At 42.7% G+C, this 14055-nt stretch overlaps 2 protein-coding genes and 1 long non-coding RNA gene across 4 annotated transcripts; 2 read left to right on the top strand and 1 right to left on the bottom strand.

Annotated features, from left to right (window-relative positions):
* Positions 1 to 245: 245 nt before the first annotated feature.
* On the bottom strand, positions 246 to 5555 carry LOC136339608 (ATPase family AAA domain-containing protein 2-like). 2 transcript variants are annotated; one of them, XM_066283017.1, is made up of 11 exons: positions 4828 to 5555; positions 4528 to 4679; positions 4210 to 4479; positions 2994 to 3173; positions 2583 to 2909; positions 2113 to 2292; positions 1905 to 2055; positions 1665 to 1850; positions 1378 to 1599; positions 1173 to 1321; positions 246 to 404 (listed from the first exon to the last, which is right to left on the bottom strand). In XM_066283017.1, exons 1-11 carry the CDS (start codon positions 5051 to 5053, stop codon positions 339 to 341), a joined length of 2109 nt encoding a protein of 702 aa, XP_066139114.1. In that variant the 5' UTR covers positions 5054 to 5555; the 3' UTR covers positions 246 to 338. The 2 variants fall into 2 exon arrangements, with proteins under 2 accessions (XP_066139114.1, XP_066139104.1); XM_066283007.1 differs by having other exon boundaries at positions 1378 to 1602; positions 4828 to 5545.
* Positions 5556 to 7509: 1954 nt separating this feature from the next.
* Positions 7510 to 8431, top strand: LOC136339672 (NPC intracellular cholesterol transporter 2-like). The gene is made up of 4 exons (XM_066283095.1): positions 7510 to 7669; positions 7726 to 7833; positions 7890 to 8092; positions 8226 to 8431. Exons 1-4 carry the CDS (start codon positions 7534 to 7536, stop codon positions 8313 to 8315), a joined length of 537 nt encoding a protein of 178 aa, XP_066139192.1. The 5' UTR covers positions 7510 to 7533; the 3' UTR covers positions 8316 to 8431.
* Positions 8432 to 12248: 3817 nt separating this feature from the next.
* LOC136339688 (uncharacterized) lies at positions 12249 to 13363 on the top strand. Its single transcript, XR_010732183.1, has 2 exons — positions 12249 to 12658; positions 12741 to 13363. It is a non-coding gene; the product is annotated as an uncharacterized lncRNA (long non-coding RNA).
* Positions 13364 to 14055: the final 692 nt, after the last annotated feature.

The following is a 14055-nucleotide window of genomic DNA, read 5'->3' as shown; positions in this document are numbered from 1 at the left end:
GCTAATGGCAATTAGTGTCATCAGAGATTGAAATTTAGGCTTAATTTAACTTGCAGATGACCGCTGATTCTTGTAGGCCACATTTTTAAATAATTAACATATGTTTTAATAAATAAATCTTTCCGACTGGCAACTCAAATGGATTTTGACTTAAGCAGCAACCCGATTATTTTTAAGTATGATTTGGCCACGTACGTGTCATAATGAGGATGTAAAAATGCAGGGAAGCTGAAGAGAGGAAACAATCACCGAGGCTGTAAAACTGATTTATTGCACGCCCCAAAATATATTTATGGATACATGTCAATTTTACTTTTATGACCAAGCGGCTTATCACACTACGCCAAGGTTTGATCTTCAATGCTATTGGAAAATTCAATGTCCGTAAGGATGCCCTCTAGATTCTGTAGAATAGAAAATTCGAATTAGCTATTTAAGTCCTAACTTTTGCATTACGAGGCATCAATGTTCGTTTTTTTTGTTGTTGGAAATAACGTCTCACTTATCAGTAGGCCTATTATTTTCGATTAAAATAAACTCATAATAACATTCTTTTTTTGTCAAGAATTCGGACAAAACATTTTCTTGATGTTTTGGTGACAAAAATTTCTAGTTAAAATGACTAGAAAAACAAGAATAGGCGGCAAATTAAAATGTATGAGAGATAGATATTTAAGTGATGTGAAACACTCTGAAATTCCTCTCCTTCATCGCTGAGGGATGATACTTTCTTTGACGCAAATAAAAAAAGGACATAGTTTCGTTAAATACAATGATGAAATACCAGAATCCTACCTCAAATTGACCTTTTGGAATGATTACATGATTGACATCAAAGAAACTGCCATCTTTCTGCGATTAAGACGAGGAATTTCAGAGTCATTCACAGAATTAAAATATTCACCTCTCACACATTCTAATTTACCGTTTGTTTCCATTTTCCTGATTTTTTCCTAGTAACTTTTAATCACCAAAATGTCCAGAAACCTGTTCATTTGAGCCCTTAGCAAAAGGTGAACGTTATTCATAATTATTTCTAACTAAGAATAATGCGCAATTTCATCACGACAATACCACCTACCGGTGAGTGGGGGCCTCATTCCCAAAAATGATAAAAATAATGACCGACGTCTAGAACATCTTTACCAACATTTTTGTTAATAAACACACACCTTTAGTAGTATATCAAAAGATTTCCAATGGATATTAATGCAAGCCGAAATCACATCATAAAGCAACTCTAAGTCGGACACCTCCATACCCCTCGAGGTCTGCAGACTCGCATGTTTCCACAAACTCCTAATACGTTGCATCTGGGAATCTTTGAAGAAAAATTTCGTATAAAGGAAAATATATAATAACAACTATGTGAGGTACCATTTTTGTCTATTGTCATCGTGTCCCCATCTTCGTAACTAAGCTGTCCGTTAATCAAAAGTTTCTTCAGCGAGAGCTCACTCTGGCTGCCGCTCTCTTTCTTGGCATTTTTTTGGCTCAGCAGGGAGGACATGGCTGTGGTAAAGTAAGGAATTTTCTTGTAGGCGATGCTGCACGTGTAGCTTTCGCAACTTTCGGGGCCCAACTCATATTGGCGCTCGTCTACTAATGTTTTTTGTAACCTTTTTTCGCCAATCCCGAACGCATCCCTGTCCGCTGCTACTTACGCTCAATTTCTTTCTGACCATTGTGCAAACTGTCACAACTGGTGGATCGTACCGGTTTAGGACCATTATGACTTGAAAGTCGAGGGCGCTTCCTTGTCAGGCTCGGAGATCCTCCCCTTCTTTTCTTCTCTTTGTGGGAAACAACCGCCGATGCATTTTCATCACCCTTGTGCCCTTTAAGCACGCCTAGGAATACTCAAATGTGCGCATCTCAATAATACGCATTTTTGAATTCCATACGATTTTCCTTCCTAGTATTCTCCAAGACCCTCACCAAGCTGACGATGTTCCTACCGAAGAACAACGGTTCGAAAAAGGCCTCTCGCTCCTCCCTTTTGGGGTTTTCGATCTTCAGCAAGATGCTGCTGTTGTTGTAGAAGACACTTCTTAGCTGAAATTTTATCAATCACTATTGAAACTCAAAAGCGGAATTACGGAGATGCCTTGCCGTGGTTGGCACGTCTCTTTCGCAAGTAGCCACAACTAGGATGGGCTGATCGGCGTGGATGTCCTCCAACGTGGACACGATGCTCAGCTGATCGCAGTCGCTGATTATGTCCCACCATTCGTCCACTCTGGATAGAAGGATCACACATGGATTCTGGACTATATTCAGAAAGGTGTTCTTCTGCAGAAGAAGTGTAGGTAAATCCCAACAACACGTGTCCGAGTTTACATAAAATTGGGCCCTAAAAAACTAACTGAACCACGATTTTTGTCTCTTCGTTTCTGTGATCAAACTTCCTTATTTTAATTGCCGAACATATACGGGGTGGTTCAAATTCGAACCAGGGAGAGTCAGCTCTTATCCACAATTTTGAAATTTGTGACCCCTTCAGAAAAAAAAATTGTGGCTTGGACAAACCAACCAAATTGGTGGTCTTTTGCAAAAGATTTGTTCAGTTTGACGGTAGGTACCTTGAAGATGTTTGTAACATCATAAACGAATGATGGAAGGTATTCTAGCTGCTGCAGAAGGGCAGGAACCAAATGGTTGCAGACGCCTTGAGTGTTGCTGCCGAGCAAGAGAATTCTACCCGCATATCGCTCCTCTCCTACAATGTACTTGTGGTTCTCTTGCAGAAAATGAGGCCAAAGGTCTTGGATTGACTTAATAATCCTCTTGAGCTGACCCTCTAGTAGAGGTTTGATTGTGGGCGTCAGGTTTCGCATTGGGGTCGTGCTGGACCTCTGGGTGGAAGGTACGATCTCTAGGCGGGCTTCACGGAAGTCACAATCGTTCACCTAAAGTTATGGAATATATTTCGGGAAGGTGCTTAAAGGCGGGAGAAGGTTTAGAGTAACCCTTGAGTGTTTAAGGGAAGTTACCTTCAATTTTTCCGGATCGACCTTCATTCCCTGCAGACAGGGATAGACCCTCTTCATGCACCTGACTATGGCTTTGGAGCACAAAGCCTGCAGATCCGCTCCGCTGAAGCCCGAAGTGGCTCCCGCCAAGAAGGATATCAGTTTAGGGCTCGGCTTATGTTTCCAAGACGCCATATGCACCTAATTAGTTTTAATAAGGTTATGCGGGAGTCTTGTAGTGGTCCCGGTGACCGGACGACCCACTAACGTGGTATTTGCCACGACTTAGTGTCGTCACAACCGCCGTCACCGTGAGAGTCCAGTTTGTCCTCGAATGAGAAGAACTTAACAACAGCGATAAAATCGTTGGACAGGAGGACGGCTTTTTGGACAGAGAAAAAAACTGATAAAATTACACCTCAACACCGTTAGACCGTTGGAGAGAACCTGCTCAGATCGACGGACATTATCGCGTCACTCAGCTCCACGGACCAACATGGACACGGAAATCGACGATTTGTTTTTGAAATGTTGAACAATCGAGTCCTCCAATCAGATTTTGTAAAAAACTTCTTCAACATGCAACAAATGCGCCCCGGTCCTTATGGTTGAGATTTAGAGACGGACACCGTGTATATATGTGCCTTGATATATATATATATATATATATATGTGTATATTCGGGGTGTTTCATGATTTTATTCTTAAGAGGTGATTAGCCACCTCAGAGAGAACGGGATCATCGGAAATCAATGGATTTGGTTGCGATGGTTGAATTGCACGACCTTCTCGGTCACCGTATCTGACGCTCCTGCTTGCTAAGAATGCCGCTTCGGCTCGTACGGTCACCGGACCTACCACCGGTTGCAGCTTCTTTGGAAGATGATGAATCGTCGTTTTCGGAATCTACCGAGGCCTCCAAACGTTATTATTTGTTGCAAAGCGTGCCGTAAAGAGGAAATGCCTGCACCGCTGCATAAGGCAATGTCCTCCATTGTTAACCTTGCGATTAATAAATGTGTTTTTTTTTTTTGCTGAAACTCTGGTCAGTTGATGGTCCTCTGCGAAGCATTGTCTTGCCAAAATTACCATATTTAATTGTTATTACTACTGAGTGGGGCATTTCGTACCAAAGGGAGCGCACTATAGGATCACGTGCGACATTTGAAAAACATCACGCACCGTGGGTGTCACGCACGTGAGCCCAAACGCGTGAATTTCCAGGACCTCTAAATACCTTCAAAATGTCTCTTCGGGCATCGACCCCGGGCAGAGGAAAATACAGCTCTTTGTCGAATCTGCCGGACCTCCTCAGGGCCGGATCAATGGCCTCGAGCCTATTGGTAGCCCCAATTACAATAACTCCCGGCTTGTTGTCCAGGCCGTCCATCAGCGCCAAAAGTGTGGCCACGACGCTCGAGTGGATCTGGTCAACCTGTTTGTCCCTGGCAGGGGCCAAACCGTCCAACTCATCAAAGAAGATAATAGAAGGTTTGGACTTGATGGCCTAAAGACGTAATGTCAGATGACGATCGAAGAAGGGACAAAGTGGCACCTTTTCAAATAGGTCCATCAGGTTTTTCTCCGACCCTCCTACCCACTTGTCCAGGATGTCGGCACCCTTTCGATGGAAGAACGCTACCTTCCCCACGCCTTCCCTGTTGATCTCGTTGGCTAAGGCTGCGGCCACCAAGGACTTTCCGGTTCCTTATGAACGTGAATTAGTATGCATCTTATATTGCTGCACAATTTGAATAACGAGCACCATTAATTTCCTACTTCCTGGGACGATTTAACCATTTAAATTCGTACCACTTTTAACCATCAGATAGGCTTGTACAGATCAAGATCTTACCTGGCAGACCGTAAAAGAGGACTCCGCGAGGAGCTTTGATATTGAAATGAGTGAAAACGTTCCCGTGCAGCAACGGAAAAATGATGATTTCCCTCAGGACTTTCAGGTGGCTCTTGAGGCCACCGATTTTGTTGAAGTCGAGCAGCGACGACTCCCTGGTGAACCTGCAGCGCACCGACGCCTGGGGGGGCGCCGACGCCCGATTCGTGTTTTGATGGAGGGACATTTCAAAGTTGAATTTTAGGCAAATGAATTAGAAAAAAATCTTTTAAGGACCGTTTGAGACGGTGGATTTAGAGAGGAAACATGTGACGTATAAAATGATTGACTTTCAAAATCTGGGCAAGGTGCGACTGGCCGGCCTGCACCTGTTGCCACCCGCTGATGTTGGATAGTGGAACTTGCGGTCAGCTCGTTCGTCATTCCGGCACACGTTAATGCTGATGAGTAATTAAGTAGAGAGGAATAATATTATCGACGCACTTGCTTATTTAATTATAAACTACACATGTATCCTCGTTTTATACAGGGTGTCGCGATGGCGCGTCGGACTTCCTCAGCTTCTATACCAGTGAAGTTAAAAATTTCTTTTTGCCGAAGTATACAGCACGTAAATGCGAATTTTTACAAATTTTATGTAATATATACGGTGACCCCAAAAAGTGTGACGAAGTACAACTTTGTTCTTTTAAATGAAATCCTCCAATTTTCTTGGTATTATCGGATTTCTGGTTAAACTACCGGATTTTTCGTTAAATTTTAAGGTCAGTACATGCGAGGTGTCCCGTCTTGAAAATTTACCGTTTTAGAGTTATTCGGGGAAATTTGAAAAATTTGACAGCTGCAAAGTTCGGCGAAAATCGGTATTGCGCCCCGATCGCTGCGAATTTCGGAACCGGCCTTCTGGGGCTCGAGGAGGACTTCATGAGCTACGCTTCGACGTGTTTTAATCAACAAAACTCCCCCACAACAGCCGAAATAGCCCCCCGAAGTTATATGGCTTCAAATCCTAATAACCTGCTCATCCAAACGGAATGTCCCGATTTTCTCGAAGGCATCGTGTCCACAATCCAAGAAACTACAACTCCTGCTACCGTCACTCTGTCCCCAAACTCAGCCGCTTCTGAGTTCCGAGAAAACTACCCCTTTGTAGCTTCTACGTGTTTTGACAGTCGTGGAAAATGTCATTTTGACAACAAATAGTTTGGGAATTTCCAGATTTCCATTTCTAGCCGTTTCCAAAAATTGCGAATATTTTCATTCAAATTTTGCTGCATATGATGAGCCCATTAATATGATTTTTTTGGGGAGGGAGGGTGGTAGGAGGAGGAGGAGGAGGAGGGGGGGGTAGTAACAAAAATTGTTTTCTGAGCAGTGGGATTTATGCTGCTCGCTTTTCTGATCCAGACGCCGTAAGCTCCGTTAGACGACTTCAGCGATTCCTGCAAACTGGATGCGTCAACCATGGAGAACTGAAAAGGGCAAAACCCGTCAGAAGCGGGACGATATGCCTATCGGAACGTTCGGAAGGCAAAGGGCGGCAATTTTCCATATCTCAAAAATGGACGAGGGCAGGGATAAAGTGACTTTGTCGAAAGTTGTAGATTTTCGAATTCCGAACACAGTGCCGTCGAGGAAACTTCAGCATTGGATTTGAAATGAAGGGGCTATTGAGACGCAACTTCGGAGGGCTGTTTCGGAGGTTGCGGGGGACTTCTCGAAAAACTAAAACACGCGAAATTGTAGCTTATTAGGACCCCTTCGGGCCTCAGGAGACCGATCCCGAAATTCGAAGCGGTCAGCGCACAACGCCGATTTCCTCCGTACCCTGCGGCCGTCAAGCCCTTTCGAATATCTCGGAAACGGTAAATTTTCGAAATGGGTTCTCTTGCATGAATTCACGGTAAAATTTAACGAGAAATTCGCGAATTCCCAAAAAAACTGGGGGGGTTTCGTTTGAAGTTAATTTTGTCTGATACTGTACATCGTCGCACTTTTCGGGGCCACCCTGAACACTGGGAAATCATTTCTCAAAATACGCCCTCACGTGCTGTGCAATCCTGCAGAAGAAAAAAAGTCGTTAACGTTGCTGGTGTTGAAGCTAAGGCATTCTGATGCACTGTTGCAGGACCCGGTACGGAGGATGTCCTGAAATATATATATATATATATATATATATGTTTTTTTGAGTTAGTTTAGGTTAGTTTTTGAAAAATTTGCTCGTTTTCGTTCTACAGGGGGATCGAAGTAATTTTCTTCAATTTGGTAAATATTACGTCCCCACCAAGCCAACGGTCGGTGCCACCTGCGGTCTGCCGAGGTGCAGACATTTCATATACACGGTGCCCCAGAAACGAGGGTACGAATGAGCATTCGGCGTTGGAAGCTAAGCAAATAGAGCGATCCCGCTAGAGCTGCCTCAAAGACCAGTGGGTTGCTTTTATTCTCTAGGGAGTCAAAGTAATTTCTTTAATTCTGCAAGTAGGGAGGGAGCCTCGCACTTCTTCATTTGCAGAGCTGAAATCGTTTCTTGTGAAATGTCTCTATTCAAGAAATGTTAGATTCAGGAAACGATCTTGCCAGTTGTCCTCTAGCAGTCAACTACTAATTTGCATTACTGTTCCTGAAATATATTTAATTAATCGATGGTCTAATGAGCCATAATTAGAAATGGAATTTAGACCATACTTACTGGCCCACACACATATGTATATAAAATCAGTATATTTGTTAGTCCATAAACCACGTCAACCTCCCAAGATGAAATCGTGGGTTTCTTGTTTGGTAATTATCACTCTAGGTGGTTTATGTAACACCACCAAAGTCAATCAATGTCCTGGGGGTAAGTACTTGCCCACACCTCCTTAGTAGAAGTTTGATTAACTCTTAGCATTTTAGAGAACTTTCCGAATCAGGACAAAAACTTCGTGATAGGAAATTGCGTCGATCCCCCTTGTTTAGCCAAGAAAAACACCAGGATAGTGGCGAAGATGAGGTTCAAAGCTGGTAAGTCTTCGGGCCACGTGCAGGAGCCATCTCCTCCAAAGTTCCATTTCCGACAGAATCCGAGCCGAAGGAATTGGTCAAGTCTGTCTATGCCACGTTGAGCGGTACCAATCTTCCATTTATTGGAGTCGATGGAACGAGTGCATGCGACTTCATATACGAACTAGACGAGAAAACCAAGATCGGTAACTGCAACTTGGTTAAGGGTAAGCCATACGTTTACATCGATTCAGTGGATATTTTACCAATGTTCCCAAAGGTAAGATTCGTATCATTTTCACCTTTACCCTCGACTCTTTAAATTGATTTACTGAACCTCAGAAAGTGTTTTCTCGTCACCGCCCTCGATCAGACTCAGAAAATATGAGACATTTTCCGTTTTGCTATTCCAGATCAGGGGCATGGTCCATTGGAGTTTAGTCGACCCCGCCACGGGTAAAAACATATTATGCCTCGAGGTGTTGCTCCACATCGTTGATTAAAGTGACTCGAGTGTAGGAAGTACCAGGTATACTGTAAGTACTTGATGGTTGAACTAGGGATGTAGCCTCGGTATACCCTTTTATGCCATTAAAACCATAAATTTTATTCTTAAGAATACGTATTTGTGTTCATCCGTTACAGCCATATCTTCCCATGACGTAACTCGCTATGATTTTTACATGTTGTTCCGTAAATATACGTTGCGGTGCCAAACAGCTCGTCTCGTAACGAAATGTCACTGTTTGGTAATGATCAGAGATTTTTCAACAACTTGTAAATTTTAGAGGTTTCTCATAACGCCCGGAATGTTTCTCGTTCGGTTTATTTAAATGATCACATGAAAATTGATTCGAACCTCCATGTCCAACTTTAGGCGGACGCGGGCTGATCCGAGGAAGGTGAGTAAGAATTGCTTTGGCCACCACGAGAAAACGACGCATTCTGCATAGCATCCCCGAGAGACGACAAAGTTTCTAAATGAAAGGTGCTCGATCGAAATATTCGACGGTTAAACCGATACGGGGCCCCACGCTCGCAGTCCGGCCCTCATGTCTATGTTATGGCGAAGCTGTGCATTTCATTTTTTCCATCTGTGAACTGCTGCGATCGGAAAATGTTCGTACACCAAATTTCATGGCAATCGAAGGGCTCTAGCAACGCAAATTATTTCACTCGAATGGGGCCCCGCATTCGAAGAGCCCTGGAACTCAAGCGACGGACTTTTGGACAAAATGATAATGTCGCGTTTGTCAGTTTCATTAGCAGCAACCATGGTTGAAACATTTGCACTTTGGTCTGGGACGCCCTGTATATTCCAGAAATTATGTCGTGCGGCTCTAAATTATGCCCCCCTCCGTCAACTTTTTTTACTAATTGCGGCTCCTTTCGAATCCAAAAGCAATATTCAACAAGCCAAAAAGCGCCATCTCTCGGCGTTTGATTGTTCTTTAATATGCTCTTTAGGCCGTTGGTGGCACAAAATGGCGGATTAAAAAAAATTTTTACGTGGGTCATGTGACACCTTAAATTGAAGATCTATCAAAACTACACTCGATCCTGTATTGCGATTTTAAAACTATCGACTGATTTATGAGAAAAACAGGCATCAATCTGATAAAAAAAAAGGGCACGAAGTCGGTTAAATAGAATGTGAACAGTGAAAAAACTCGTTTGTTGATAGCGAATAGGTTCATTTTGGATTTGAACCGGACGCAAAATCGAACGCGAACCAATTTCCTGTCAAGAAACCAATTCCTTCACGACTTAGGTACTGCTCAACTGACTTTGTGCTCAATTTTTTACTAAGTCCGTACCTATTTTTGTCAAAAACTCATCGCTAGACGTCGAATCACGATGTACTATTGAGTGTAGTTTTGAGAGACCTTTAATTTGAGGCGTCACTTGGCCCACGCATCAATTTGAAAAAATCGGCCGTTTTGCGCTACAAATGACGCAAGCAACATTTAAAAACACAAAAAAACATCGAAAAATGGCGTCTTTTGCCCGATTTGAATTAAAAAAATAAATAAATTGTTAAAAAGTTATTAGGGGGGACACACACGAGACATACAGCCCCATTTAATCTGTCCATTTTTGACATTAGGGAAAGGTTATGACGGAGACAGCCCCCCGTTTTCGCGCCAGAATTTAAAAATGGCCCTTTCGAGATGTCTCATCTCTACGATTCGCCATTTCCGGGTTGTTCCGGACAATTCGAAAATTTTGACAGTTACAAGATCCCGCTGCGAATTCCGGAACGTGCCCTTTCGGATTAAGAGAAGGCCCAATCGGCTACAGGAAAAGTCGCGGATAACGACGTTTGGTCAAAACGGCCAGTCGGGTGCGGCAACGGACATTCGATATCGATATTCGAATATAGATTTGCGTTTGCCCCATCGCAAAAACGTCCGTAAAAAAAGACATTTTTGGCGATTTCGTAGCCGGATGCAACGGCGCTACGGGAGTTGTTATGGTGGTTGTATAATAGAGTTCGCATTGTCGGCATTGTTTAATGAGCAACGCCTTGAGCGGCTTTAGAAACAAATTCCGAGAAATTAATTTTTGATTTACATATCTAATACACCCATGTATGGTGCGGTTTGCCTGCGGCTTCTATGTAAAGCTGCTAAAACGCCCTTTTTTCATAAGTTTGGTTTTTTTTTGCGGAATTTCCAACGGAATGTTGGCACGTGTCGGCTTTACATCGCAATTTCTATGAAAACACAAAAAATCTTTTTTTTTCGCCAATTGACCAACACCGAGCAGGCAAAACTGTCGCGTCGACTTTTTCCGTTATTCCTTGTGTTGGCAGATGGGTCAACGCAATTGATTTTCCATAAGAAGAGCGCGGAGAGAATGGGAGTTGTCAGGAAGACTCCCGAACTACCATCGAGGATTATACGGGACGTTTAGCACACCAATACGCATCCCATGGAAGGTGGCAGACAAGATAATTTCATTCCCCCATATATGTACCATTAAAAATACAAAGCGTTACGCATTCCTAGATATCGCAATTTTTCCGAGTTTTACCAAATTCCCTGCTCACTTCCATATAAGCTAAAATAAATATTTAGTTGTACATTCGACCTGACTCTCTCATCGCCTTTTGCACGAACCTCAGTATGTACCTCATCGAAATCACACGCGTAACGGGATCTACGTAGAAAAGAAATGGGGCCCGTTAACATCCCAAAAACGAATTTCTTGCCTCGCAACCCTCGACTCACAAAGGTGAGCGAATGAGAAGGAAAGCTCCAATGGAAGAGTCGTTCGAACGTCTCTAAAACCTTCCTTGACCGTTGCTCTTTCCCATGATGTACCGAAGGACGCAGATTTAATGTTGCATAACATATTTAATCAAAAAAGAATAAAATTGCAGAAATAATTTCATGCGGCAATTCAGCAAATTAAACAACTAATTAATAAGTAATTATTGTTTGTGCGTTAATTATGTTATTTGCTTATGATTAATTACGCTGCTCGGAATGAGAACCTTCGTTTCTGATGAAACACGCCATCTCAACGGTGATTGCTCCTAGCCTCATTTCAGCCTTCATCGCTTCTGCTGCCCCATTAATTTTTTGGTTCATATGATCCCGATCGTGAACTTCCTTGCTGCGTACACTGATTCCTTTATTTGTCCCCAGATGTGATAGTCGAGTGGGAACGGGTCCGGAGATTCGGCAGGCCATAACGTCGGTTCATTCGGCCCTATCAGTCTTTCATGAAATTGATTGTTTAAAAGCTCCTCTATCGTTCGTCGATAATGGGCGGGACACCCATTGTTTTCAAATATGATTTCTCTTGCAGCTAAGGGCACTTCCGCCCGAATTCCTGGTGAATTGCATCTCGAAAATTCGAAATAATTTTCGCCATTTAAATCGTCCAAAAAAATTTGGGCCAATCAGGAGCCTGCTTATTTTACCAGACATACGTCCACGCTAAGTTTTTGCCGAAACGGAGCTTATACTTTCATTTGCGGGTTTTCATCAATTTTGTCGATTCATCAAGGCGATATCGACAATGGATCGAGATGGGAGATTTGGAAACCTATGGAATCCAAATTTTCCTCTAAATGAATTGCCAACCTCCATATGTCGGTTTATTCGGCTGAAGAAGATCTATTTTTGGAATTTTAAAGGGCCGCGTTTGTTTTCGCATGCAGATTCCATTACGTGTTTGATTGCGGTGAAGTACATATCGAAGTTTGCATAAAGGAAGATGGGGCCAGTTCAAATGTGCCGCCAAATTTCGACCGTAACTTATATGGAACTGAGCAGCGAATTTGGCAAAATTCGTAAAGATTGCGACATCGCGAAATGCGGAACACTCTGTATCGCGCGTCTTAACAAATTTCCGATCTAATCGCCCGTGGAACTCTTTGAGCGCGAACCCGTACGTCTTTGATATGTTCTGCGCAATCTCGAACGTCAACGGTCCAACCTAACCTCACTTAAAAAATGTCGTTTATCTGCGTTAGTAGCTGGTTTTTATTAAAAAATAGTCGTTTCCAAGGCTCCGCGGGCCAAAGAGCAACGAGGCAAATCTAGTGCCGGCGGCGAAGGTGTTAAAAAGCCCATAACAACACATTGTAATCTAAAAGAAAACGAGAAAATCCAGCAGCCAAATGTAATTGAGGACCTGCTGGATCATCCTTGCACCTCCTCTCGAAGATTGGCTAGTATACCAAGTGTTCGAAAAACCGCCGTTTATAGAAACACTAAGAAAAGGTAAATTCAAGTCCTACAGAGCACGAAGAAGGATTTGTCAACTCCGCGAAGGCGACGCCGCTAGGGGACCAACATTTTGCCACTGGTTTACTGAAAAATGCACGTAAAATGTAAATTTTCCGTCAGACCTCATTGGGGCTGATAAAGCCGGAGTAGACATCTCGGGAATATTTAACAGATATAATTCCGCAGTTAAAATACATACCTGCCTGTTCCGCAAAATCGGCAAGACCCGTGTGTACTCAATGTACGGACAGGAGTATTCCGGGGAAGATGTAGTATTTGGGATCCCAAGGAAGATTCAAATTCAGACAATTATTTAAGCATTTTGCACACTTATATTGTACCGTTTTAGCTGTCTCTAGAGATATCCATTGACAGCGAGACGGTTACCCTCCGGATAACGCCGGGATCAAAACCGACACTTGAAACGAAGTTTTTGAAGATTGGTTTGATGCGCGGGGCCCCACACCTCGGCCCGGTACCTCCCGTGATCTAACTCCCCTAGATTTTTCTTTACCGGGGGAAATTAAAGGGTGTTATATTTAAGTGAAGAGCCATTGAGACAAGAGGGGAATTACAGGACGTTATTAGGCAAGCTCTTGCAGTTATTTGCTCGGTTGAAGTAATAAATAGGTCTAATTCTGTGGGTAAAATATGTTTACTATTTGTTCAACAGGGAGGTGTTCAGCTCAAGCACTTCCACTAATTATTCCTTTAATGAGACTTTTAGTTCGCAAAATACCTTTAATCGTTTTTTTTCTTGTCAATTTTATTGTTTTTCGCAGCTCTAAATTATAGTATAGATTGTTAAATTGTTGTAGTATTTATCAATTACAATCTCTATTTATAGAACATTAAATTATAATAGTAAATGACTGAGTCAACACACGTCCAAGGTCAGTTTCGGCTAATGAAAAAACGTCTGCTGTTTCCGCCCTTTTTTGCACAAAAGGCATCCACAATTTCATATCGTCGGAAAGGGCCAAACGCGGGCATTTTTTTAAGTTCCTAGCCAACCGTGGTTTCCGTTAAAAATATATATATATACCGGGTGATTCAAGAAGGTGGCTCGCCCTCGTAACTCTTTCGGTTTGACGCTTGGAAAGTTGAAATTTGGGAGGAAGCTATGTGAAAACAGAGCCGATTGGTTGACGTTACTGACATTTATCCAACACTTCCGGCTCAAGCGGACACGACCTCAACTATCGATTTTTAAATGGGACGCCCTATATATATTTACTCTTGATATTTTGGGGTAATTTCCAGTCTAAAAATGTGCCATTTCACGTTTTTTTTGGTGAAAAAACTGATGTGCTGCTAGCAGTTGAGGGGTGTCGTCAACGCCCTACCGGTGCTGCGCGGCTCTATGTCGAAAGGTTTCCACTTGGGAACCATCTTCTAAGAAATTAGTGAACAAAATGAAAACGGGAAAAAGTAATGAAGAAGAAACGTTAATATCGATTAGAACGGAGAAATCCGTGTTTTATTTAAGGCAGGATTTAGT

The sequence above is a fragment of the Euwallacea fornicatus genome, chromosome 1, assembly GCF_040115645.1.
Source record: "Euwallacea fornicatus isolate EFF26 chromosome 1, ASM4011564v1, whole genome shotgun sequence".
In the NCBI taxonomy this organism is placed as follows: Eukaryota; Metazoa; Arthropoda; class Insecta; order Coleoptera; family Curculionidae; genus Euwallacea; species Euwallacea fornicatus.
Note: the sequence above shows the minus strand (reverse complement) of the source record. Positions and strands in the feature narration are given on the sequence as shown.